The sequence below is a fragment of the Rhinolophus sinicus genome, linkage group LG06, assembly GCF_036562045.2.
Source record: "Rhinolophus sinicus isolate RSC01 linkage group LG06, ASM3656204v1, whole genome shotgun sequence".
Lineage (NCBI taxonomy): Eukaryota > Metazoa > Chordata > Mammalia > Chiroptera > Rhinolophidae > Rhinolophus > Rhinolophus sinicus.
The window spans coordinates 85,564,502-85,592,005 of record NC_133756.1 but is presented as its reverse complement, the minus strand read 5'-3'; the positions used below and the strand labels follow the sequence as shown (position 1 = coordinate 85,592,005).

At 46.7% G+C, this 27,504-nt stretch overlaps 1 protein-coding gene and 1 long non-coding RNA gene across 7 annotated transcripts in view; both read left to right on the top strand.

Annotated features, from left to right (window-relative positions):
* ZBTB16 (zinc finger and BTB domain containing 16) overlaps window positions 1-27,504 on the top strand; it is a 186,809-nt gene that overhangs the window by 87,514 nt on the left and 71,791 nt on the right. For all 5 annotated transcript variants that reach the window (XM_074335449.1, XM_019753309.2, XM_074335451.1 and 2 more), the window contains exon 3: window positions 4,794-4,891. In XM_074335449.1, the coding sequence (XP_074191550.1) occupies window positions 4,794-4,891 (98 nt within the window). The remainder of the gene's footprint in view (window positions 1-4,793; window positions 4,892-27,504) is intronic.
* On the top strand, window positions 5,334-11,807 carry LOC109459106 (uncharacterized). 2 transcript variants are annotated; one of them, XR_012497387.1, is made up of 3 exons: window positions 5,334-9,955; window positions 10,986-11,217; window positions 11,388-11,807. It is a non-coding gene; the product is annotated as an uncharacterized LOC109459106 (long non-coding RNA). The 2 variants fall into 2 exon arrangements; XR_002139345.2 differs by having other exon boundaries at window positions 10,986-11,807.

The window sequence follows — 27,504 nt, the reverse complement described above, 5'->3', positions numbered from 1 at the left end:
TGGGCCAGGTAGATGAAGGCTGATCTTGTGGGATGAGGTTGTCTGAAGCTCAGGCTTTATGCGGCTATAAAAGAGCCATTGGCCTTCCTCATGTGGACTTTAGGAGCCACAGGACAGGTCCAGCACTGGGTTGAAGGCTACTCATGAAGCTCTCGTTCTTGGAATATTGTTAGGATGAGAGGGGGGATGGCTAGATTCCACTTTAGATAGAGGAATTTCTTTAGCAGCGTTGAACCATCCCTTCTGAACTAGGCCCTATGAAGAAAAGGAAAAATAAACATGGCTTCTGCCGTTATATCACTCACAGTCTAAAGCAGATACAATCTGTATGAATTTTCAGACCAAGTAGCACAAAAATGGTTTGGATGAGCGTGTACTTGCTAGTTTGGTTTTACTGAGAAGAGTTGTGTGGTTGAGAATCAGTAAGAAAGAATGAGTCTTTCTCTTTGGTTACTTGTTACAAGGTTCCGATTTGCTTAGACATAATTTTTCATAATGATTCAGTTCTCTTGGGAAAATAGCTAGAGACCTGTTAAAGGTTCATTTTTCTTTGTCTTTTGGACATGGGTGGAAATCTGTTAAATTCAAGGTGAATTTACCCAGTGAGCCAGGCGTGGTCTGTGGTGGGGCAGTGCTGGGGGTGGGGGAGAACTTGAGCCCACTCCCCAGAAGTGGATGGTGAGGACCTAAGCATATGAGGGAGTTGGAGCCTCTACTGAGTGTGGAATAGGGACGCGCTTGGGCCATGCTAGAACTGGAGCACTTTCGAAATGGTGTTGAGTAATAGTGCTTCTTCTCAAAAGAAGAGAGTGTGAAAACCACGGCAGTGTTCCAAAAGGTGCAAAAATGTCCCCCGCTGCCCTTCTTCCCTGATGACCTCATGGCCAGGAGCAGTTAGACCTTGTGAAAAGACAAAACCAGACTGGGAAAATACGAGTGTGTGTAATAAGGAGGAGGGAAGCAGACAGAATTTCCATTTTAATCAAAATGCTTTGCAGTTGCCTAATATGATGGTGGCAGTGGAGGTTGTGGTCTGAAGAGTAACAAACTGTGAGTTCATACAAATGTGTACTTTTACTCCAGAAACCAGTTGGAATTCTATTTCCACTTTGGCCATTCTGCAGACTGTGCCATAGAGATTCTATTGGTCGCCAAGTCCCTTGAATGTACTTAAATTCTTCTGTGCCATTTCCTTTTCTTTTGAAGTAGGAGAAGTCTTCACTTTTTCACATTCTTCCTTTGGTGCCGGAACAATAATTAACGATATGAGCAGACTAGTGCTGGGTTGTGTTGAACTACCAGGCCTGTGAGGTGCTCCCTTTTTCCCTTGTGAACTCTGTGCTTTGCCCTGGTCTCTTTGCCTGGGCAGGACCTTTGTTCCTGTATTCCTGTGGGATCGCATGGACATCTCACTCACCTCTGGTAACCAGTGTAGGGCACTGAGTTAGTGTGTCAGGTGCAGGCCAGTGTCCTTACCCCAAGAATTAGAAAGGATAGGACACCTGTGTCTCTGAAGGCTGAGAAATGCATGGCAGCAGAATAGTTCCAAAGGGAGGCTGGTGATGAGTTCCAGAAGTTTCTTTCACTGAAAGATAGACTGCAAGTGAGGAAAGGAGGAAACTTGGGTCATCTGGATTAGGAGCTTTTGAAATGAATAGATTTCTGAGATTGGCCGTCGATTTTTGCTTAGACTATCTTAGCCTGACTGCCTGGGTGTCGTGGGACATGACACAAGTAGAACGTGGCTCAGAGAGAATAATAGTGTGCTTTAGAGGAATTCCTTGGAGGCTAGGTAAAAGGATATGAGCGAGACTTTTGAATAATAAAACTTTGGCTCCAGAAGGGACCAAAACCTTAGATATCACCCACATGACTTTACAGGTGAAAAAATGCAGAGATTGTGATGGCATGATTTGTCCAAGGTCATAAAGCAAGTTAATGGCCGAGTCAGGATAAGGATTCAGGATTTCGGCTGGTCATCTTGCGTTCTTTTCTGTACTCTGCCACCTCTGTAGTAGATGGCAAGGGGGTGTCACCTTTCACATCATACCAATGCAGTGGGCCCAGAAAGCCACTACCACCAATTGTCAGGGAAATCATTTGCATCTAGAAAAAAGGCAGTGGGGTTACCAGAAAGTGTTCATCTGGGTAAAACTGTGGAATCTGTAGGGCAGATTAGGGATGCTTACCCTGCTGGTGGCTGCTGAAACCTGAACAGTTGTCACTGCAGAGTCCTTTGGGAAAACAAATCCAAATGGGTGCTTGTCCGCCTGTTGCTCCTGACAGCCACTCCCTGAGAGGTGGACACTCTGGGAGCTAAGGAATCACTGGTGAGGAAAAGGATGAAAGTAAGACTAATCCCCATCCACTGCCACCCACCAGCCCTGACTATGAATGTGGGCAAGAGGTTCACCTGCTGAACCACTTGAGAAGAGAACTTTTGCCGCTCCCTGGACCATCTTTCAGAAAGCAAAATCTGTCATGCCCAGCAAGTGACCGGCAAGTGTCGTGCATGCACACACTCATATGCCTGGGGACATGGGGTAGTCCCCCCATCTGTAGTTTTGCCTTCCATGGTTTCAGTTACCTGCAGTCAACCGTGATCTGCAAATATTAAATTTTCCCAGCCATCGACAGCGTCTGCTCGTCACAGCCAACTATTGACGTCGTCATGGCTCGATGATCCAGGATCACCCGAAGCAGACGATCCTCCTGACATGTCTTTAGAAGGTCGATAGTAGTCTAAGGCTATGTCACAGTACTTACATCATCTCTCTCTTCATGTAGGCATTGTGTCGTCTCACATCATCACAAGAGGAAGGGTAAATACAATACAATAAGATGTTTTGAGACAGAGAAAGAAAGCAAGAGAGGGAGAGAGAGAGACCATATTCACATAACTTTAATTGTAGTATATTGTTATAATTGTCTTATTAGTTGTTAATCACTTATTATGCCTAAATCATGAATTAAACTTTATCACACGTATGTATAGGAAAAAACAGTGTGTATAGGGTTTAGTACTATATGCAGTTTCAGGCCTCTCTGGGGGTCTTGGAATGTACCCCCCGTAGATAAAGCAGGGTGGGGGTTGGGGGCCACTACTGTGTTTGAAAACATTCTCTGCTCAGAGTGCTGTTAGGACATGTCCCAGTGCCCAGCATTGTGAAATATATTTAGAGTTAAGAATGTTCAGTTAAAATGTTCTCTACTGTTACTATTTCTCAATTGGGATGGACTAGCCGTGGCCAGGACTAAGATAACATGGGGGTGGGGTGCACTACAGTGTTAGAGGAGGGTGCGCGCGCGCGTGTGTGTGTGTGTGTGTGTGTGTGTGTGTGTGATTGAGAAATCACTTGTTGTCTTTGGCAAGGAGATAAAGGGAAAATGAGCAAACAAAACTGATTGAGAAAGAGCTCTCCACTGGGGACTGGGTGTGACTGCTCTCAGAGGCCATGCACGCTGGACACCATATGCTGTCTTCAGGCCACCGTAGCCCAGAGACTGGCGCTAAGGAGGCTCACCTGGGGGCTCGCATGGTTTTGACACACCGCTGGGTTCTCGTTATGGGATGTGGAAGGTGGGGGAAGTGGGTGGCTTAGTTTACTCATCATGATCTGGGCACTCAGGCCCAGATCTCGGTGCTGCTGGCTTAAATGTATGACACTCCTTCTCGCTATCCTGTTTATCTAATATGAGTACCAGCAGTTCTCCAACCTTTTACTGTGGTCCTAACACATCAACATTCTGATTGCAATAGAATGTTGGCTCTAAGGCGGCCTGTATGCCCTCCTGCCTGCCCAACCGCCCTCGACTCCTGCCCTTGGCTGCCATTACCCGCCCTGTTCCCCAGGGCCAGGCCCCTGGGGAGGTGGCGGGCGAGGTGCAGAGGTGGGTGGAGATGGATTCTGGATCTGGCAGAGACATGTAAGGGCCTGAGAACAGGAGTGTGGGTGGGAGGAAAGTCAGTGTTTCGGGCAGATGGCCCATATGCCAGCCAATCGCTCAGCCTTGTGTGCGCACAGACCCTCTTCCCGGTGCTCAGCTTCCCACTAGCCCTCCTGCTTCCCTGCATCTTATTGGCTCCATTGCTGGCTCCTGACGGAGTAGTGGGGTCTGGTGAGAAAGACCCTGGGTTGAAAGTGGGGGTCAGAGCACTGTTACAGACTGGGCCTGTGACCATTTGTTAGCAGGGCCTCTGTCTTCCTGGGATGATCGTGTGTGCCAAATCTATCTCACAGAATTGCAGTGATGGTAAAATGAGACAACGTGTGTGAAAGTACTTTGGAAGGCCAAAAAGGACTACTACTACCTTTCGTTGACAGAATGTTATCTGGTTTCTTGAAACCTTTCTTTCTGTCTTAACCTGTGGCCAGAAATGGAGGGAAGACATAAAGCTGGGCCTTAGGGGAAGGGCGTGGGTGTTGGGGAGACGCTGTGGTCCTGAGAACATCTAGATGCCCTGAGAGAGAAGCAGCTCATGTCCATAAAGACATCAATTCATCAATAAGCTTATTCAGTGCCTGCTACGTACCAGGCACTAGAGTGGGAGCTGGGGGTATGAGCAAAAAGGCACAGGTACAGCCCTCCTAAGTCTAGTGGTGTCGGGGAAGAGCCAGGAATATGCACAGTCGCAGGACAGTGAGGACAGTGCTCAACTCTCGCTCCCATGTCCTTCATTCCCTTCTTCTTGTTCTCCTGCTGGAGGGATGGCTGCAAAGCCCCCAGGTAGGGGTGGGCCTGCCTTCTGTCCAGCCAGAGCAGCAGCAACCTATCTTTTCCTTTCCCTACAGGAAGCTGCACAGTGGGATGAAGACGTACGGGTGTGAGCTCTGCGGAAAGCGGTTCCTGGATAGTTTGCGACTGAGAATGCACTTACTGGCTCATTCAGGTAGGCGAGGATGCCCTGACTGGCCCCTTTTAGCACGGGCAACCACCTTTTTCCTGCCTTTGCCCCTACTCAGAGCATGGATGCCCCACTGCCAGCTGGAGTCTTGGCTCACCTTGTCCCTCGGGTGTTCCCTCCAGATTCATGGAGCAGGAAGTCCATCCTGATCGTGTGACTATCTGGAGGGACCCATCCTCACGCTCTCCTGGGTTTCCCAAGGCATCGGTCGCACCAGTGCCCTGTGTGATCTACCTTCCAAAGTAGACTGCGATTTCATTAGCAAAACAGTTGTGGAATTAGGTTCTCACTGTCTAATGAATCTAACTATTGGGTTCACATTATACCAGAGCCTTTAATTAAATAGATATAGAAAGGTTGGAACACAAAGCTAGTTACACCGTGCTGTCTTTTGCAAGTTAATTTTATCCAATTGTAGTGGGGTTGGCTAGGTGGCTGCCGCTATTTTTGCTCATGTTTGGGCAAATTAGGTGTGGAAAGGGGAGAAGCCCCTGGCATCCAGCATGCCTGGGTGTTCTTGGTGGAGGGAAGGACATAGCAGGTCTGCTGCTGCTGCTTTGAGGCCCAGGGGTTGCCTGGCTTCAGTTGTAGAGCACCCACACACACACGTCCCTGCCAGGGCCTGTGCATTCTCCCCTCTCATTCCCTTGTCTTTCAGCCTTGGCATCACGTCTTGGGGGACAGGAGAGGGCTATCTTCTTATTTGGTCTTGCTTCTCCCCTCATATCATCAACTGTCAGCGTCTGCTGGCTCTTTCCCCAGATTGCCTCCAGCATCTGGACCCCCAGGCAGTTTAGTGTTTGTGAAATGAACATAGTCTTTGGGACTGAGCAGATGAAGGTTCGAGTCTTGACTGTGATGTGTGCTAACTGTATATATGACCTTGGGCAGATTTGCCCTCTGAGCCCGTTTCTGCATCTGTAAAGTGCAGGTGTTGCTCACTCATACATCATTTTTATTTTTAGTATTAGGTGGCAGAATATATGTTGAGGCATCTGTAGTTCACTCCCTGGTGTACAGTTGATGTTTAATAAATGGCAGTTGCTTCTGCTTCCACCTTCCTCTCTTTGCCCCACTTCTGATGTTGTCACCCTGGGGCATGTTCCATTCCCTGTATTCCAGAGCTTCCGGTCTGGCTGGCTGTCTGCAGTCTGTCCTTGCTTCGTCTATCACCTGTACAGTCATGTAAATGCTGCTTGTAGTTTCTAATGCTTCACCTTGCCGCTGCCTTGCTACAGAGCCCGTGTGGCTCTCACTGCATTGAATGCCATCTCTCTCCCTGGCCTTCATGGCCCTTCCAAAAGTGCCCTAACCCGTTCTCGCTTCCCATTGTTCCCTCTTCAGATCGAGGGATTGGACCACACAGACACCAGGTGGCCATCTATCTTGGCATGTCTGCTCTGTCCCATGTCTTTGTGTGTCCCATTCCTCCTTCCCGTTGGGGCTCCCCAACCCAATCATGGCTTCACTGACCATCCTCGTCCCATCCATCTGTCCCGTGTTGGCCTGGTGTCCTGAGTCTAGGTGTTCACGGGTTCAGCATCTGCTTGCTACTCATATACTCCTTGGTTCTGTTTTTTAACTTGCAGTTCATATCTTCTTGCTTCCTTTCAGCTTTTTATGTTGTCGAGGGTTCAGTGTGGGGTTTCATGAGCTATCAGTCAACAAGATTGGTCACCCCCCAACCAAGTACAGAGTGTGGGTCTTCTGTTTCATTTGCTCCCTGCTCCAGGCCTCTATGTGGTCTCTGTGGTGTTGGACACTCGTGTGTGAGTAATACACTGCAGCCTGTGGTTCCAGCATCCTCACCCTCTCCTTCACTCAGCCCAGTGAGCACCGTTTCTCCTAGTCATCCCCGAGTCCGGTGCTCTAGCCAGCTCATCTGCTTATTGGGTTTGCTCTGTGTGCAAAGCCCATTTCCTCTGCATGGAGTAGCCCTTCCCCCACCTTCTCAGATCTTCACGGTCCCTTCTGCAGTGCTCTCCTTGACACTTTCCCACCCCCAGCAGGAAGCAGTAGTGCCTTCTTCTGGGTATCCATATTTCTTTTATCTGAAGCATCTTTGGACATAATCTTTGTGTTATGGTTATTTGTGGACTTGCCTTATCTCTTCTACTTGGGAGTCAGGATTAGGAATTTGGGCACCTGCCTCCTGACCATGTGACCTAGGGCAATAAATATAAGCTCTGTGAGCCTTTCTCCATATCCTCATTTATAGATGAGTTCTGCACCCCTGCTCAGAAAAATTGTGAGGCCCACATCAGACACTTAGCGCTGTGCCTGACACAGTGATAGGCTCTCAGCATATGTAGCTTCCCTTTCTCTCTGCTCCTCTAATAGACTGTACGCTGCTTGCGGACAGGGTCTGTCCGCAGTCCGTGAAGCCATGAAGCACATTGCCTGGACATTAGTGGAGTCTCTAGGTATCGGTTGAATGAATGAGTGCAGCCTAGGAGGCCTATGGTCCACTTAGGGAAACTCCAGTCTCCTGCCAGTTCTCTTGTGTGATGGAAATTGTTTAAATTGTGTCCCAGGGGTTCACTCGGGGGCAGGGAGAGCGCAGCCAGGAGCCCACTGGCCGTGTTGGTTGAGTGTGAGTTAGCTGTTGTCTCCACTGAGAAGCACACTTTAGCAGTGTCTGGTGAGGCTGGTGGGAGTGGCAGAGAGTGAGGGAGCTGCTTATGCACTTTCAGGTGGGCTGAGAACCCCCACTTCAGACAAGATGAGTATAATGGCACCACCCCCCTGACTGAGCTCTACTTCAAGGCCTCATGGTCTCATTGGGGTGCCCTGGCAGCTTTGGGAGCTGGGTCCTATTTTCCTTTCTGTGCCTGAAGTCTGTGCAAATGATTTCTTCCTTTGAAATTCACTTACCACTATCCTTGTGAAGAAGGATTTGGTGATGGGGACAGTGTGATGGGTCATAAGAGTGCTTTAATCCACCCCTGCAGATAGCTCGTAACCTGCTTAGACTGGCATTTCTATTCTCTGCTTTTTCTTTCACTTGTCCTGCAGACCTCTCACCCCGGTGCTAGGATGTCTTGAAAATAAAATAGCAACAAGGGCTTAGTGAGGCTAGACCACGTCCTAAATTGTTTGCCACCCCCCCCCACCCTCACCCCCCACCTCCGTTAAACAGTGAAGGCCCATGGCCTCTGGAGAAACCTGGCTTTGTGGGGAGTTGGGGTTGGAGGGCTGGGCTGGTGGTGCCAGGCCTTCTATCAGATCTTAGTGGCACAAGTTAGGTTTCACATTTTCTGACTCCTCTCCCAGTGGCAGGCTAACAGAACTGTGTGATGTTTTAGAGGCGATGTTTAGTTAGACGGCACGAGACCCAAGATTTTCTGGCTGCTGTGTTTTGAAGGCTCCATGCAGGAAGCTGACAGCAAGAATGGCCCCTAAGGGCCTGTAGTGCAGAACCCATTTTACAGAAGATCATCAGGGTTGAAGCAGTAATACAGAGCCTGAAAGAATGGTAGTTGCTCCAGAACCCTGGGGACTGGGTTTTGAAAAGGGGCAGACTGTGGAGAAGTGAGTCTGGGACCTGGGTCGGGATCATGGGGCGCCTGGTTTCCCCTAAATGTTGCTGTCCTTGCACAGGCACATTCCTGCTGTTGTCTCTTGCTCAGCGGAGCTGAAAGGCACTCACTTCCTCACTCCCTCGCTCCCTCGCTTGCTCTGCGTGCTGGCCGCCCCCACCCCCTCTTGGCTAGCATGGCCTGTGTTTGTTGTTGTAGCTCTGGCACCTGGCCAGGCCTGGCTGGGAGCCAGCCTTGTGGGTACAGTGTGTACAGTGAGTGCTGAGCCAAGTTTGTCATCATACACGATTAATTTTTTTTTTTTTTCTAATCTGGTAGGGGTGGGGTGAAGAAGGAGGCAAGGAAAGAGTTTCTCTGACGTTTGAGAACAGCCCACATAGAATTCTGCAGAGATGTTATTTATGAAAGGATGAACCGCTCTTGCTTGTTTATCCCTTTCAGCTTTTCCCCCTTCTCTCCTCTTCTCCTGCACATTTCCTTGTCCGAGGAAATCAGCCTCTATGAGAGCAACAATGTGAGGTCTTATTTTCAGTGACTAGAATACTAAATTTACATTCCTAAATCAGTTTTCATTGTGTTGAAATTGACAATTTGTTTAATTAGAAGTTTGCCCTGTAGGAGGCCCTTCCTAGAGACAATGCCTTCTTTTTCTTTCTCTTTCTCTCTTTCTATTTTTTTTCTCCTTTTTAAGACCCTAAATGGTAGTAGTGAGTGTTCAGTTTAATTGAAGTTTCTGTTTCGATTTGAGTGTGTTAACTAATCAAGTGTTTATGAGATATACCTGATGATAACAATAAGTTTAAATGAACAAACAATAACCTAACTCATTAGCTAATGAGATTGATCTGGCCAGGCCCTGCATTCTGTTTGAGGACCCAGGAGGGTTTGAGGGCTGGAAAAGAGGCTGGGGCTGGAAGAGTGACCACCTTGGATGCTTTGCAACACTGCCCCTTCTGGAGCATGAACCTTGGGTGTAGGAGTGTGGCAGCGATTGGGGGGAGTCCCAGTCCCTTTGTGTGCCAGGATCACTCTGAAGTCTCCATCCCTACCCTTTGCTGCCATGTCCCTTGTGGAAGCATTAGGGACATACTGCTGTCTCTTAGGCACTCCTTGTTTTCACTTAACAGGTGATTCCTAGCTCTTGGATATCCATGCAGAAACCGCAGCCTCAGGCAGTGTTCTGGGATTCACTAGTGTACAGTTTCCCATTAGGTAGTATTTCCTACATCTTGGCTTAACGTACTAGTGGTTATAAATGAGCACACCCAGAAGTGCTTGCCCCTATTTTTGACTTGGCTGTGTACTCCTTAGAGGTTTGCATATTTCTGTGGCCTGCCCCTGTTCTGGGAGTGTCGTTCAGTTTTGGAGCCACTGGACATTTACTGAACACTAATTATACGTCAGTCAGGCTATGTATACTTAACTCTGGAGAATACTGCAGCATCCCTGGCCTCAAGGAGCTTAAATCTTGTAGGAGAGATGCTGGACTACAAAGTAATGACAAAAGAAGGTAGTGTGTACGAAGGGCCAAGAAAGAGTCTAGGAGGAATTCAGAGGAGGAGGGTGTCCTAGAGGATGGCAGAACTTCAATGGATGGTGAGGGTGGGATTCTGAGAGGAACTGCTAGGGGGAAGCCCAAGCTGCCCTTAGTGATGTGCAGAGTTGCTGGGGTGTGTAGGATGGGGTGGGGGAGAAGAGGGCAGAGTTTAGAAGGGGAGAAGGATGGGGTACTATTGTGGAAGGCCTTGAGTAGCTAAACGATTTATATTTTATGCAGTATTGGAAAGCCACTGAAAGACTGAATAAGGGAGTGACACTTTTTTACCTCTGTAATCGAAAGGACTGTTGGGCTTTTTGATGTAGAGTAGGCAGGAATACAGCATTTCTAAGACCCGTTGGAGAAATGGCGTGACTGGCAGTCAGTCGTGGAGTATGGCGGGAGTGTAGAGGCTGGTGCCTCTTGCACTGGTTAGGGGCACGCAGGCTGCCTTTGGGAGTCCAGTCCTGCTAGGGGCCTGTGCCCTGCACGCCTTTTTCTTTCTCAGGCACCATGAGCCACAGCTATTGAGAAACGTCCCATGATACCAGACTCTTCCCCATAGTCAGAGCCACGGGGAAAGAATATGCTGATAGACTTTCTGATTCTAGCAGCAGCATGGGGTGGCTAGGGCAAATCATCCGGGGCCTGGGTCATCCATCTGGCAGGAAGGGGCTGGAGGGAATGGGGCCAAAACCCAGATTGGTTCTCTCGTGCTTTCCTTTGTCTGGATAGAAGGGAAGGAAGGAAAACTATGAGATATCCAAGATCTATGGAACACTTAGCTTTGGGGTTCAGGCTTCCTCTTCCCAAAGACAGAGAAAGAAGGTGGGGGGAGGAGCAAAATAACTGGAAAATTCTCCAGGACTTTGAGGTGAGGATGTGAGCTGGTCCACATGCCAATGATGGGAGAGGCATCTCAGCATTCATTGATGGCTTATCTAGACCTGCAGTTTCTCCTGACCTTGCAGCTTCCTTCTTTCATTCACTTCTCTCTTCCCAGATCAGGTATCTGCTAAGAGCAAGAGATTGGGGGTTATCAGCCTATGGTCAGTTCATTCCCTCTTTGCCCTCTCTCCAATGAATGCCAGTGCTCCCTTCTGCTGGTTCAGCCATCAGGACAAAACCCGGAGATAACCAAGAAGAAACTGCCTCGGGTTTTCTGACTCCCTCAGCGTGCCTTCGGAGGTGGGCATGATGGAGGGTTTGGGTTCAGAGCACGGAGAAGATCAGATGTGAGTGGCTCAGAGGCCCTGCTGCCTTCCCTTTGGTCCCTGTGGGTGACTGGGGTGCAGAAAGAGGAAAGAGGGAAGAGAAGCCACTTTCCCTGGCTCTCTCTTGAACATACTTCTCTCTCTCTCCCTCCCTGCTCTGAATTTGGCCTGCTTCCCGAACTTTTTCCCAGAGTGGTGTCGTCACTGGCCTGCCGGCAGGTCTGGATGTTCTGCCAGCATTCCAGAGAGTTTATGATCGCTTGCAGATGTGCCTCCAAGAACACACTGTACCCAAAGCAGAAATTAATGCAGGCTTGACTGCCGTCCAAGCCCATACACGGGAGAGAGGAAAAAGAAAACAAAAACTGTTTAATGCTGTTTATAAATTATACACTGGCTGATGAAAAATACATTTCTTCCCCCCCTCGCCCCCTTTTCTCACTGCCCCCCACCCCTTCTTGCTTTCTGCCTCAAGAGCCTAAACTGAGACCAGAAGAATATGGTTTTGCTTTTAGCTCCTGTTTTGGCTGGGATCCGAAACCCTGCTGCTGACTCACAGCCAGAGTATTTTTCCCCTTTACCTGATGAAATATACTGATTTTTCCAGTCCAGACGGAGTGTTTTTGGTTTTGTTGTCTTTTTTTCTTTTTTTTTACTTTTCTTCTTTTGCCAGGAATTTTGTTTATAGCAACTGACAGACAGGTCCTGTGATGGTGCTGGGTGCGATGCTGGCCCCCGGGCAAATAAAGCCCCCACATCTGTCTGCCTCAGTGCTGCTGGGTGTGCATGCCTGGGTCCCCTGGCCTGGCAGATTTTGCTCAATGTCAGGCCAGCTGAGCAGAGAAAGTTCGGAAAGTTCATTGCAGGTCATTGTATTAAACAGTGTTTTCAGCACTTCCCTCCCATCCCTTCACCTACAGCCCCCGTGTGAAGAGGGGGTTCACATGGCCCTCCCCCCAGATACACATGTCTCTACCTCCATATGGTGCCTTAGCAGGGGTTTGGGAAGCTCGTTGCATCTACCCCTCTGGATCCCAGCCTCTCCCCCTACACTCAAGTCCCCCATCCCAATTTATTCTATAAATTCGTTTCCACATTATGTCTATCCATTTACATGGCTTTTGTGTTTTTTAATACTGCTAATGTTTATCATTTGCCCAACAGGCTCGACAGATTTTGCTTCCTGTAGAGCATCGAGGCTTTAGAGCCCCCTCGTTGCTAAGTAGCAGTCTCCCTGTACTGTAATGGGCTGATTTTGTATTCTGTTCAGCGCTGTATCTTATTTTTGTATGCAAGACAAAGTGTTTTGATGGAGGACGATTGCGGCAGTGTCTGGAGGCTGTTTGGAGTTTTATGGGCTGTACAGTACACTGTGTGCTCTCTGAACAGAACACAGGCTGTTGAATTTGGATTGGATTTGTCATTTTCCCCCCTCAGAGAGGAGCCTGTCAGATAGAACATTACTTTAAGGGTGGAGGGAAGAAAGTGGAAATTATGTAATAACCTTCTCTCTGTCTCTCTCTGTTTCTCTCTTTCTTGGTCTTTCCTTCTGTCTCACTTTCTCCCTCTCTGATTTTCCTATCCCCAAACAGGGGGTTTCTCCCCACACACCCTTTCATACCACCATAGATTTTGTCGAGCTTGATGATGACATTCCTACCAGGAAATGAGTGACCCTAGAAAGATGGATGCGGGGACATCCTGTCTGTCTGCTGTTTATTCTCTCTCCTTTTCTCTCCCTTGCTCCTTCCATCTTTCCTAGGTTCTGGGCAGCTGTGCCGGCCGTTGTTTTTGTCTGAGGCTGTTTGTGTGGGATCCATCTGAAGACAATGCCATTTTCTTATTTCCAGGGCTGTGTCACCTTCTTTTTGCTTCCCAGATGTGCGCCCCACCAGGATTTTTAGCTAGTCCTCGATTGTCACCTTCTCCCCTCAGTGCTCATGGCCTGGCCCTCTAACCAGGCTGTGCCTGGGTCCCAGTGTCCAGGGCTGTGTCTGAGACACCAGATCCGACCACACCCATGCACTGCACTGTTTGCGGGCTGTCATTCTCAGCACTCTTCTGAGCTCTCTGTGGTGACAGGTGTTTATTTTTCAACTTTGCTCTTCTCCTTCCACCCCTCCCCCCTGCCCCGCACCCAATCTCCTTTCATCTCACTCCATCTTTTTCTCCCTGTCCTTGTGTCTGAGTCGGCCTTAGCCTTTTCTTGATGCGCCTGTGTGGTTTCTGTCTTCCTTCTTATGTCTTCGTCTGTCTTTGTCTCCATCCGTCTTGGTTGGTTCTCTCTCTCTCTCTCTCTCTCTCTCTCTCTCTCTCTCTGTCTGTCTGTCTCTCTCCCCCCCCCCACCCCAACCCTCAAAGTTTCTTAGCTTGAAAGTTGTTTGGGGATTGGGATGGGGAACAAAATGTCACTCTGGCTCAGAATGCCTGGGGAGGGCTCTTGAGCGAGTGTCCGGAGAGTGAACCCAGCACCTGCGTGCAAACTTGTGTGCTCCTGTCCCGCACCGTTTGGGGACCCTTCTTTGGCTTGGCTCCTGATTCTCCTGGGTCCCTGGTTTTCTTAAGTTGAGCTGAGTGTGGGCAAGTGAATGAACAGGATTAGGGTTTGTAAGTTCCTTATTGGACTTGACTCCTAAAAAGCATGTCGTATTGGCACTGTGCTTGCAGAGGTTTGTACCAAGCACCTGAGTGCTGAGCCCTCCAGGCACCATGTGGTTTGTTCACCTTCATGTACCAGGGACTGGCCTCATGCCTGGCACATAGAAGACTTTTTGATAAGTTTGTGTTGAATAAGTGAATATCCTGTTACTAAAGTATTTGTACTTCTAGGGCAGGTCTGAGTTTGGTGGGGTCTGAGATTTACACAATTTGGGGTGTACTCTCCCAGAAAAAGATTATGAATATCAGGTGTTAGAGGAATGGGCTGATGCAAGGCGGGACCTGAAGCTTCACCTTGATTAGCTTCAGGGAGAACAGGCCTGTGTGAGCCACTGTGAGGAGCTGCCAGCTGAGGCCCCACAGTGGGAGCAACTGAGTGGGGAGAGTCAAGAGTGAGGACAGGATGGTTGTACCTGCTCAGCTCAGGGGACCCTCAGAGGGTGGGGCAGCCGCGTTCGCAGGCCTGGCGTCTGCATTCTGCAAGTGTCAGGACAAGTTATCCCACCTGTGGTAACTGCTGTTGGTCCCCATGGACCTGGAAGCCTTTGTATTTCATGCTTTCTCTCAACAAGACCAGTTGGTAAGGACAGACTCAAAGTCCCATTTCACCCAAAGTCACCATGTGGATTGATACACACGGTAGCATCCAGGCCTCCACACAGACCTTCAGGGACTCTCAAGGAAATGACATGACACCCACCCCTCTCATAAGTGTTCCATCTGCCTGGGTCTGTGGCTTTGGTTCTCCTGCTTCCCTGGGCCAGTAGAGTTGTGTCTTAAGGGGGCACAGCACTGGTCCCTCACGTGTCTTGGAGAGGATTCTTGAGGCCAGGGGTCCTGGAAGTGATAGGCAGTGCATGTGGACATCTAAGAGTCTGTGCTGCGGAGCTTCCAGACTCAGTCGCATCTGTTTATTCGGGTCAGTGGAGGAAGCAGGATTAAACCGTTCTTTGGGAAGGACACTACTTATTTCCTGGAAGGTGTGGAAAAGCTGCAGTTACATTCCCAGAAATGAGGGTCAGCTGTGTGTGCGCGTGTTGGTGTGTGCATATGTGAGAAAAAAGAGAATGAGAAGAAGCGTTTACATGAAATGCTCACGATTGTTCCTTTGCTGTAATGGCCCCACACAGACCATTACCTTGCAGATTTAAAAACTAAATGAGCTCATCATATCTAGTGACTTCCATCGACACTCATGCTTGATTGCAAAGCCTGTGTTACCTTTGAATTTCAACTTCATTGTTTGTTATTAACTCTCCGATATTGGTGGTACAGTTTCCCCTCTTGATTCAACCATGAACATGTTGATTTTGTGTGATGGATGGAAATGTTTTCAGCAGGACCCCACTGAAGAGCCTTCTTGTTTTAAAAATAGCCCGTGACCTCTAGGGCTGCGTCTGGAGTTTCCGAGGAATCCAGTGGGCTGAGGTAGACATGGGTTGACTTTGGAGGGAACTGAAGTTCTGTATTTTTTAATTTAATGATTTGAGTTTCATATGAATGATTTTGCGTTCCGTGCAATACTCTGCATTTTCATAACTGTCTTTTCCACTTTGGGTAAAGACGGGGAGGGAAGAAATAGCAGCAGCAGCATTCTGTGGGCAAAGGAAGAAAACAAGAGAATGGGGCAGAGAACAGGCTAAATTTAAAATTGTAATTGGCTGACTTCCACTGGCTTGCGGGTGTTTTAATGACTCATAATAACTTCATTTAAAACCAGCTGAGCAGAAAATAGATTGGAGAGGAGCCTCGGGCCATTATGGATTTGTTTTTTTTTTTGACAAGCTCGGTTTTCAGCAGCCAGGAAGGCTCTCAGAGAGGGCTTGGCTGTGTTCTCTCTCGCTCCCTCTCTCTGAGGGTTGGTGGTCTGCCCAGGAGAGATTGTATAGAAACCAGGGCTGCTCCCCCTCCCCTTTTTTAAAAAACTGATTATAAATAGATGCCTTGAGGTATTATTTTAGCATCAGTAGGATTATTATTTTTTTTACTTTTCATGTGGTAAATGGAACATAAATAAAATTGTTTTTGAAATTACTGAATTAATTAGGTAGTAAAGCAACTACAATGCATACATTTCCTTTGCCCAGTGCCCTGATCCATATTTGCGAGGCATTCCCCTTTTCTCCCAATCCCCTCCTCTTCTCCCCCAGCAGCCCCACTTCCTGCCAGTGTGAACCCTCCCTTTGAGTGGCAAGGTTTTATCATCCCTGTAACAGCTAAATTATTTTTTAAAAGATCTGTAGGATTTTGACAGGATTGGTTCTGTCCAGCTACCCAGTCAGCTGGAGGAAGCACGAGTTTTGGGAATTGCCAGAAAAGGCTCTAACCTCATTCTAAATAGATCCTGCCTGTTTCCCGTGCTAGGATGAACGCCAGCCTCACGAGTGCTCCCTTTTCTCTTTTTAAAGTCAGCTGGCTCAGCCATCGGATGCGTCTGTCTGGGCAGAAGATGTCGGCCCCCATCTGATGGCTCATAGCCATTTATCTATCCATTCTTATGGCACCTGTCACCTTCTTTGTGTCATAGCTATTTATTTTCTTGTCCTTTTTCGCCTACAAGATCTAAGCTTCTTCACCACATGTGATTTATTTCCACATTCTCCATACTACCTAGCAGCGTAACCTGAATGGTGGTTATAACTCATTCGTTTCTTGAATAAGCTGATGGGTCAGTGGTGAGTGTGTGGAGAGGCGCCTGGCAGGGAATAACCCTGAAGCGCTCCCCTGCTTCCTGTAGCCCTGGGAGTCAGTAGTCTGGACCAGAAGATGTGGAACCAAGGCAGGACATTATCGGTGGCACGCTCTGCTGCATCGCCACAGCCTAACACGTAGCAGGCTCTCAGCAAATATTGGTGGAATAAACGAATAGCTCAGGATGGATGACAGGAATGAGGGGAGGAGGGAAAGGCACTTACATTTATTGGATGTCTGCTGTGTTCCAGGCACAGTACTTGGCACTGTGCATGTCTGAACTAACTTAATCTTACATTGATCTTGGAAGGTAGACATGCTGATTTCATTTTGCAGGTGAGGGCACTAGGCTTAAAGAGTTGAAGTATTTGCTTAAGGTCATAGCCAGGGCTCTCTGACCCCACACTCTTGCTTTTCTAGTATACCATACTGCTGTACCTGGGACGAATGCTTGCTTTTCTGTATATAGAGATAACCAAAGTCGCAGAGACTGGGGAGCTGAGACGGGGAGAACAGAGAAAGCCCTGTTGCCAGGGGTCGAGGTGGGGTAGGGCAGTATAGTAATTGGATACTGCTTAGGGCCTTGCACCTGGGCCACTAGGAGCAGGTGTATGGCTTATTAGCCTCTTCCTACTCTGCTGGAGTCGCATGTGTTCAGTTATAGCTGGCATTGTGGTTATTACTTCTCCCCATTGCCTTGTAGGGCTGGGGGTAGGGTGGTTCTGGGAGCATTGCTGGAGGGTCTGTGGGTGAGTATTTGGCCCTCCCACCCAGGCAAGAGCTTGGCTGTATCTTTTCCCCACTCCTATCCCTATCATGGCCCCACCCATAGAGAAGAGATAGTACCAGAGAGCTGCCTGTGGTCCCTCCTGCATGGGGACCCATCTGGGTGCTCTGCTCCTGGGCAGGGGGGGCCCTCTGATGCTGAGTCAAGACTGAAAGGGGCAGCACGCTAGTGCTGCTGCATCCAGAAACATAAGAGCTAGCACTACTTGTCACTAGCTCCTTAGACTTCCAGTGTCTTAGAGTGTGACACGTCAGGAAGATTGGGGCCTCCCTGATCTTTTGGATTCTGTCCAGTGAAGCTGGACCACTTGGCATGAGGCTCATTAGGTCTATTCTCCCAACAACTGCATCTTCCCCAGGCATGTGCTGGGGATGCTGGAGCCTTCTCTGGGGACCAAAACATCAACCAAATGGGAACCAGATGGTGAAGGGTGGGCAGGAGAGAAACCTCGATGACTATTCTGGGTCACTACATGTGGCCCTCTTGGGGGGAAACTGTTCATGAATGAATTCATCAGTTAACAATTATGAATACAGGGCCAGTGGCAGGCAAAACTGGGCAGGACAGTTAGAGGGGCGACAGCCAGGGTGTTTACCTGCAAGGAGCTATTGATCTGGCTGAGTGGATGACATGAGCCCCTGGCAGAAGAAAGTGCCATACAAGCCTGGGTATGCTCACCGTTCCCACAAGGGGGAAAGAGTGAGTACAGCAGAGTTTATAGGAGCGAGAAACTCCCAAGGACCAGGGTGATGAGGAACAGCTTTCCAAAGGAGCTTCATGGGATTTTGATGGGCTCTTTCCTGCTGGAATGTCCAGATGGAGCTTCATGGTGGGAAAGGGACCTGCTTTTCTAGGCAGGAGGAAGCAAGAACTTCTGTGAGCTACAGTCAGCCAGGCAGTCGTCTCTTCCCTTCTCCTCCTCTGCCCACTTAGAGCCCAGATTCTCATACTTGAGAATCCTCAGAGCTCTAAGGATGGTATAACCCTCCTTGGGCTACAGGTTGAGAAACACTGCATTAAAAATCAACAACGTGCACTTCAGGTAGTCCCTTCACTTGTGAGGTATCCACAAAACAATTGTGAAAGTGAGGTTTAAAATCAGATCAGATCCAGAGTATTATGGCTTTGTCATCCAAGAGTTGATGAACCCCAAATATGTCATGAGTGCCCAGGGCTCCCTGAAGCCCAGGTTGAGAACACGGAGACTTCGAGGGATGCGCCTTGCTGGGACTGAGGCCTGAGACTTGGCTGTTCTGGAGGGAAGTGGAGGAATGGGGGGACTGTGTTAGGCCAACGCAGCCAGGGCCCAGCCCTGTTCTCGGGCCACAGGAATGAAGAAGCCCCTGTGTATGCCTTTCGTGAAGGTGGAGGTAATGCCCCCATGGGTGGAAAGCCAGTGGAAGAGAGGGGTGTGTGCCTCTGTAGTTAGGGCTCCCTTCACTGGACTCTCCAGGATTCAACCTGACAATGACATCTCTTCTAGACTTTTTTCCTGTTGTTAACATGCTCCTCCTCCTTCCTCCTAAACCCCTGCTTTTACTGGAATTCTTTCACCTGCCAGAAAAAAGAAAAAAAAGCAAGTCCTAAGCTTTTCATTAGGTAGTTGGAATAAGAAGTCTTCTGGGGTGGTTGGATGAAACCTGCACAGCTCTCACTGACTATTATAAGCTAATTGAGCACCGGGAGCTCCTGGGTGGATGCGATGAACATTTTGCTGGAGTGATTATACAAGGCCACAGTCGTTTGCAGCAACAAGGCAACTCTAGGTATGGAGAGACTCCCTGAAACTCTTGATTTGCTGGAATCTTCCTCAGTTGTCTCATTAATATGAGTTGAGGACAGACAAAGGCCCAGAGACCAGATCTTTTGGGAGACTGCTACCCATCAGGGATTTCTGCCTGAACAGCCCAGATCTCCTGGTACCTCTGCTGGAGTCTGATGGGAACAACCAGTTTCATGTGGGAGAGCCCTGCTGGGCCACTTTTGTACTGATTCAGATTTGGGGTCCAGAGTGAGAGGCTCTGGGATATAGGGTAGAGAGGGACAGGTGCAGTCTTGGGAAGCCTAGGGACAGCTGACCAGGGGCAAGGACTCACAGGCCAGCGTTGACGTCATTGACTGATGCACTGAGAGCAGGGCCTGAGCCAGGTAACAAGGCCGGAATCATCTCTCTTTCTACTGCGGTCTGTCTGTCCTGGGTGAGCGAGGTGTGGACCTGCAGAACAGCTTCTGGTACTCTTTTCTGCTGCAGAGGATTCTTTTTGGTGAAAGTTTCTTAGACACGCCGTCTTCCCCTCACACCCCACCCCCAGCCAGAAAGGAGGTGGGAGCCTGAACCTGCCATCCGCAGGTCCTAGGTTACGTGGGCTGGGCAGGGCCCTCTCAGTGCCCCCTGGCAAGGGCCCTCTGGCCTTGCCAAGCTGACATGTCCTCTGGGTGGCCCTGCGCAGCCTCTGGCCTGCTGCCCATCAGTGTTGAATCATGCCCCTCAGAGGACAGCATGTAACTGTGCTTCCAGATATAGCCCCTGGCCCCTCCCCACCGTGACAGGAAGAGTCATTGTCAGAGAGCACTCCATCTTTTTGACACCACATGCCCCGCATAGCTTTCTTCTCTCACTTCTCAGCCCTGCACAGCCTAGAATTCTGTTCTGAAACATATGTAGAGCTGTTGAAAAAAAATATGTGATCCTTCCTTTCTTTTTTTTTTTTATCTTCTCCATCTCCCACATCAATTTTCAGCACTGCCTTCAGACTCTGGCCTGTACCATCTTCTGCCTCCATCTCACAATTATCAATGTTTGTCACAGTCAGAGGCTGGCTGCATTGAGGCAGGAATGTGGTGTTTGGTAAAATTGTAAAATTAGCTAGGGAAGTTAATGAGGCATCCCTCCTCTGCCTTCCACAGAGCAGGAGGTTTATGAAGGTGCTTTGAGCACCTTGTCTGAGAGGAAAGGGAGAAAGGAGGGAATGTGGAAGAGCCTCACGCAGGTGAGTTTGCAGGCCTAGAACCCGACTGTGGCCTGCTTAGCTGAGGGACCTGTGCAGTCATCCCCTCCAAGCTTCTGCTTTGGGGCAGGCTCCACCAACCACTGTGAATCCTTAGGGGCCCCCTCCCCACATCCAAGGATGTCCCAAGACTGCACGCAACTGGGTATGGTTAGCCATTCTAGCTGCAGTTCTTTTTCTGTCTCGTGTAAGGCAGAAGAGACAAAGACTAAACACTTGGTCTCAGAAGGCACCCACAGCAGAGAGAGGACCAAAGCTAACTATTATAATAGCAGCTAACATTTACTGAGGGCCGACAGGTGCCAGGTACTGGGCCAGACACTGTTCTCTATGATCTCGTTTGATTCCCACAAACCCATGTGAGGTTCATATTATCATGATGTCCATTTTTGGAAGAAGAAACTGAGTTTACTTGTCTAAGAACCCCCAACAAGTAAGAGGCACAGTTGGGCTGTAAACCCAAGTTCGCCTGACTCCCAAGCTCTTGGTCTTAACAACCTCTGAGGCAAAGTTATTTCCATTCCTTTTCCAGGCGGCCCACTTCTCCCTACCCTGAGTGCACGTGGCACAGATTGCACACTCGCAAATGCTCACCCGAAAGCTTTGGAAGTCATGGTTTCAAAGGCGCGTGCGGAAGACCTGCCAACAGTCTATTTTCTGCACACACCACATTCTCAGGTCCTCTAATTACACCAAACAAACCTTCCTGGTTTCGAGCGGCAATTTGATGTCATTTTAGTGGTCAGATGCACTTTATAATGCTTAACATGGGAAAGAGTTACCCCACCTGGACCTTTCACTTGAGGTCAGCCAGGAAAGATGAGGGTTTTGTTCTTGTTTTGTTTTCTGAGGAGAGGGTGGTTCATGCTAAGACTGGGCATTAAGTGTGACAGGCAATATTTCTGTTTTGAAAGGTGTGGAGTCTTAAGGCTTCTGAATTTCGAGTCTGAAAATGTCAGTGCTGTAGCTGTAATGTAACACCTCAATTATGGTGCAGGGGGTAAGAAAGAAAGACTCTGAAACCTGCAAGGTTCTTTAGATCCGCAGCCTGAGCCACAATTAAGGTTGCAGAAACACCAAAGGCGAGCCAATGAGTGTCATTTTTAACCAGTTTGAACATTTTACTACTTCCTAACATCAGAAGCAGCCAGGCTGCAGAGCCTGCTTCTCGTCCTCAATAAAGTGATTAAGCTGAATGGGTGTGGGGAGTATTATTAGGCTGAGAAGGGCTAAAAATAGAAATGCTCTGTTTTCTGAAAGTCACAGCAGGCCTGGACAGACTGGCAGCCTGGAGGTGCCACTGAGGGGCCTGAGGAAGGGGGAGGGTGGGTGGCAGTCCCCTGGGTCTCAGATGGGTGGTTGGTAGATGTGTGGTGACGGGCAAGCCAGGTGACGGGCCCCTTTCCCAGCTGACATCAAGAAGAGAGTATCCGTGGAAACTATGGATTGCTTGCTTCTGCCTTGGTTTGAAGAAATCCCTTGGGTGTGTGTGTGTGTGTGTGTGTGTGTGTGTGTGTGTGTGTGTATTAATGAATTTAAAGTAACTGACAATACTGGAGTCTAGGATGAACACCTCAGACTAAAATTTACATATTCACCCCCCAAAATAATGGATTTACTTGGTGTTCTTGGGGAAGAAGGGGTCCAATTTGGGCAGTAAGAAAAGGCAAGTTATAACGGGCACATACAGAGAGAGATGGGGAAGGGAAGAGCGCCTCAGAGCCCAGAATGAGCATCTATTCTGCAAATCCTTGCTTAACTAGGATGAGTGGAATCAAGGGACTCTTTGGTAAACTGAAGGGCAACCAAAAGCCTTGTCTATTTCAGTCTTTGTAGTTTGCTGTCATTCACCAATGTGAAAGTTCATTTTTTCTACTTTAAGTTGATTGTTTTTTATGATAGAACATTTTGCTTCGAAGTTAAAGGGAGAATGCTCAGGAAGAGAGCCAGTCATAAGGATATTCCTAATTGGGGTTTTGTTGTAAGTCATTGTGTGTGTATGTGTGTGTGTGCGCACACACACAGAAAAAAATCAGTATATTTTGCTTTGGAAATGTATATTTTTCCAGTTTTATTGAGAAATACATGCATCACTCTATAAGTTTAAGGCATACAGCATGATGGTTTGATTTACATACATTGTAAGATGATTATCACAGTAGCTTCAGCTAACATTCATAATTTCATAGATATATATAAAGAAAAGAAAGAAGAAAAGAAAAACAGGAAATAATTTTTCTTCTTGTGATGAAAACTCTTAGGATTTACTCTCTTAACAACGTTGCTGTACATCATACAGCAATAATAACTATAGTCATTATGTTGTATCTACATTATATCACTAGTACTTACATATCTTGTAACTGGGAGTTTGTGCCTTTTGATCACATCCCTCCAAATAATTCCCTCTTTCCCCATCATCTGTCTCTGGTAACAACAAATCTGATCTCTTTTTCTATGAATTTGTTTTTTAGATTCCACATATAAGTGAGATCGTACAGTATTTATCTTTCTCTGACTGACTTATATCACTTAGCACAATGCCTTCAAGGTCCATCCATGTGTCACAAATGACAGGATCTCCTTCGTTTTTTGGCTGAGTAGTATTCCATTGTACCGGGGGTGCCAAAAAAAAGTATACAAGTGGACACTTTGGTCAACATTCCTCAAGCAGTAGTTCACCATAATCAGAAGTGTCTGGACGCGCTGATGGTAACCACTTTGAGCACCTCTTGTAATTGCAGAAGTCAAACGTGACTTGTATTCATCTATTGTTATCGGTATTCATTGAGTATTACAATTTTAATAGTTTTTTTTTTCCTTTCTTAAAACGTGTATACTTTTTTTGTCACCCTCTGTATATACCACAACCTCTTTATCTGCTTATCCACTGAGAGACACTTAGGTTGTTTTCATGTCTTGGCTGTTGTAAATAATGCTGCATTGAACAAAGGGGTGCAGACAATTTTTTGTTAGTGTTTTTGTTTCCTTTGGATATATTCCCAGAAGTGGAATTGCTGGATCACATGGTAGTTCTATTTTTAATGTTTTGAGGAACCTCCATACTGTTTTCCATAGTGGCTGCACCAATTTACAATCCCACTAACAGTACACAAGGGTTACCTTTTCTTTACATCCTTGCCAGCATTTGTTATTGCTTACCTTTTTGATGATGGCCACTCTAACAGCCATGAGGTGATATTTCGTTATGGTTTTAATTTGCATTTCCCTAATAACTAGTGTTGTTGAACATATTTTCATGTACCTTATGGCCTTTTGTGTATCTTCTTTGGAAAAATGTCTATTTAAGTCCTTTGCCCATTTTTTTAATTGGGTTATTTGTTTTTGTTTTTTGCTATTGAGTTGTATGAGTTCTTTATGTATTTCAGATATTAACCTCTTATCAGGTGTATGGTTTACAAACATATTGTTTTTCATCCTATAGGTTGCTTTTCACTTTGTTTATGGTTTCTTTTGTTGTATAGAAGCTTTTTAGTTTGATATAGTCCCACTTATTTATTTTTTATTTTGTTGCTTGTGCTTTAGGTGACATGCCCAAAAAATTATTTTCAAGGCCCATGTTAAAGAGCTTTATTCCTATTTTCTTCTAGGAGTTTCATGGTTTCAAGTCTTTAATCCATTTTGAGTTAAGTTTCTGAATGGTGTGAGATAGGGGTCTAGTTCATTGTTTTACATCTGAATATCCAATTATACCAGCGCCATTTATTGAAGAGACTGTCTTTTCTCCATTGAGTATTCTTGGCTCCCTTGTCAAAACCCAGTTGACCATATATGCTTGGGTTTATATGTGGGCTCTAGATTCTGTTCTGTTGATTTGTTTGTCTGTGTTTGGAGTGTGATGAGTCCTGTATTGTTCTTCTTTCTCAGGATTTCTTTGGCTACTCCAGGTCTTTTGTGGCTCCATATAAATTTTAGGAGTGTTTTCTTCTACTTCTTTAAAATGCAGAAAATGTGATATATCACACTGATTATTTGCATATGTTGAATCATCCTTGCATCCCAGGAATAAGTCCTACTTGATCATGGTGAATGATCCTTTAAATGCGCTGCTGAATTCCGTTTGTAAGTATATTATTGAAAAATTTTACATCTATATTCATCAGGGATATTGGCCTGTAGTTTTCTTTTCTAGGAGTGTCCTTTTCTAGATTTGGTATCAGGATTATGCTGGCCTCATAAAATGAGTTTGAGAGTGTTTCCTCCCCCACCCTTTTTTTTAAGGAAGAGTTTGAGAAAGATTTGTATTAATCATTTTTAAATGTTTGGGAAAATTCACCAGTAAAACCATCTGGTCCTGGGCATTTCTTCATTGGGAGATTTTGTATTATTGATTCAATCTCCTTAGCAGTAATTGGTCTATTTAGAATTTGTATTTCTTCCTGATCCAGTCTTGGTAAGTTGTATGTTTCTAAGAATTTTTCCATGTCTTATAGGTTATCCAGTTTCTTGGCATATAGTTATGAATAGTAGCCTCTTATGATCCTTCACATTTCTGTGGTATTAGTTGTGATGTTTCCCTTTTCATTTACTTTGTTGATTTGGGTCCTTTTTTCTTTGGTTAGTCTAGCTAAGGATTTGTCAATTTTGTTTATCTTTTCAAAGAATCAGCTCTTAGTTTGGTTCATCTTTTCTGTTTTTCTGCTCTCTATATCATGTATTTCTGCTATGATTTTTATTATTTCCTTTCTTCGCCAACTTCCAGCTTGGTTTGTTCTTTTTCTAATTCCTTAAGGCATAGAGTTAGGTTGTTGATTTGGGATCTGTCTTGCTTCTTAATGTAGGCATTTATTACTATGAATTTTCCTTTTAGAACTGCTTTTGCTGCAACCAATAACTTCTGGAATATTGCATTTCCGTTTTTGTTTGTCTCAAGAAACTTCTTTATTTTCCCTTTAATTTCTTCTTTGATTCATTGGTTATTCATGAGAGACTTGTTTAACTTCCATGTGTTTGTGAATTTTCCAGTTTTCCTCTATTGATTTCTAGTTTCATGCCATCATGATAAGAGAAGATACTTGATACAATTTCAGTCTTCTTGAATTTGCTAAGACTTGTGTTGTGGCCTAATATATGGTCTATCCTAGAATATGTTCCATGTGTGCTTTAGAATGTATATTCTGTTGTTGGGTAGTATGCTCTAAATATGTCTGTTAGGTCCATTTAGTCTATAGTGTTGTTCAAATCCTCTCTTTATTGATTCCCTGTCTGGATGATCCATCCATTGTTGAGAGTGATGTAAGTCAGTCTTGAAGATCAGTTGTACCTTTTCTTCTGTAAAGCCCTACATGTTTTCATGTCCTGGAACTCATTCCTCTTTATAACAGCTTTAGGTGGCAGGGAGGGGCTAGGAAAATGATGACAGTTTGCACCTGGAGAAATGGAGGCCAAGTAAATCAGGATTCTAGAATACACTAAAGTCCACAGCAGAGCCAGATCTAGACCCTGGTGCTGCTGACTCCCAGTCCAGACTCTAATGGACAGTGGTGCTAATTCCTGGACCAAGAGGTGAGGATTGTTCTTAATAGGGAAATGCTCAGAGAAGAGGGTGGGAACTGAGGAGAGTGGCCTCAGAGCTTATGGGAATGATCCCCTAACTCCGAGTGAGCCGGAGTGTGGAGAACAGCAGAGGACTCGAGCACACTGCCTTTGGGACCTTTTCCTATTCCCCTTAATATGAACTTCTTACTCCTTAACCTTTTATATAATCAAAGGCCCTTCTAATTAGGCAAGCTTCCCATGTTGCCGCCCTGTTTGAGTTAGTTTCTTTATCTTTGATACTTACTAGCTATGAGATCTTGGGCAAGTAAACTAAGCTCTTCAAACCTCAATTTTCACATCTATAAAACGGAGATAATCTTAGAATTAATAGGAGAATTAAATGGCATATAGTATATGAAATAGTACAGTTCTGATTTCATAATAAACGTTCAAGATGTGTTGGTTATTAATATTATTACTATCAATGCAGCAGCATTATTATTCCTCATTGCAGGGCAGCCCTTGCAGGACCCCTAGGATCCTGGGAAGGGAAGAGTTAGGGTGCAGTTGCCACGTGCCAGTTACCATTGTTAGGCATCTTCTTGTGCATCATTTCATTTAAACCTCCTACCAACCTTGTGGCCTCATTTCTGAGTGAGTGGTGCTCCCTGGAGTTGCGCAACTTCAAAATCCTGCTTGTAGGATAGGAGAGATATATCATTACCCCTTTAGCAGGTGAGGAAACCAAGGATCAGAGAGGTTAGACTGCTCATGGCTCTTGATGTAGCTGGTGGGTACCTGAGTTGAAATCTCCGATCTGTTGACATCCAAACCAGCGATAACCTTGATGGTGACGCGCCTCTGCTGACTGAGTCCTGCTTCTTCCTGGCAGCTCAGTCTGGAGGTCTGGGCAGGTTGTGGCATGGCTTCCTGATGGAGCTCTCAGAAGAAGAGAAACTCCTGTCTGCATAGGGAATAGTCAACATCCACTGCATGCAAAGCCCTGGTCCTGGTTTCTTGGAGAGTACAATGGTTATCACACTTGTGGTAGCATTTGGAGCCCTCTGAAATGCTTTGTTTCTTGTCACTTGAAATATGATTACCTACAGTATTTTAACTTACACACACACACACACACACACACACACACACACAGTTGCAAGTAGAATTGGAGAGAGGAGCTAGGAATAAGGAGAGAGCAGGAGATTCTGAGAAGAGAGGGGATGAGGGAATTGTCACTATCGGGATCCCAGGGAGATCCCAGCATTGTGAGAGGACTTGGCGTACTTTTCAGTCAGTGAGAAATTAGAAGAAAGGGACAGAGGACCAGAATGCAATTAGGGCTCAGGAAGGCTGGCCTATCTTCCCTCTGAAAATACCTCAAGTGAAAATTTAATTGGCAAGAATGTTGGGGGATGTTGGGAGCCTGGGGTGGTGGCAGACATCAGTTTGAAATTTGTGGATAGGCAGGGTTTTGATTCTGGCCATCACTCGTAGAGCAGCCTGGTTTTGCTTTGCTCCATAGTTCCTGCAGTATTCATAAATCTTACCCTGGGGAGGTGTGTGTGGGAGGGATCCCCCCACACCAGATTTCAGGTGATGGCCTCTGACAGAAAACTCTGGAGGTGCTTCAGAAGAAAGGAGCAGGGTACCTGAGGCTGAGAG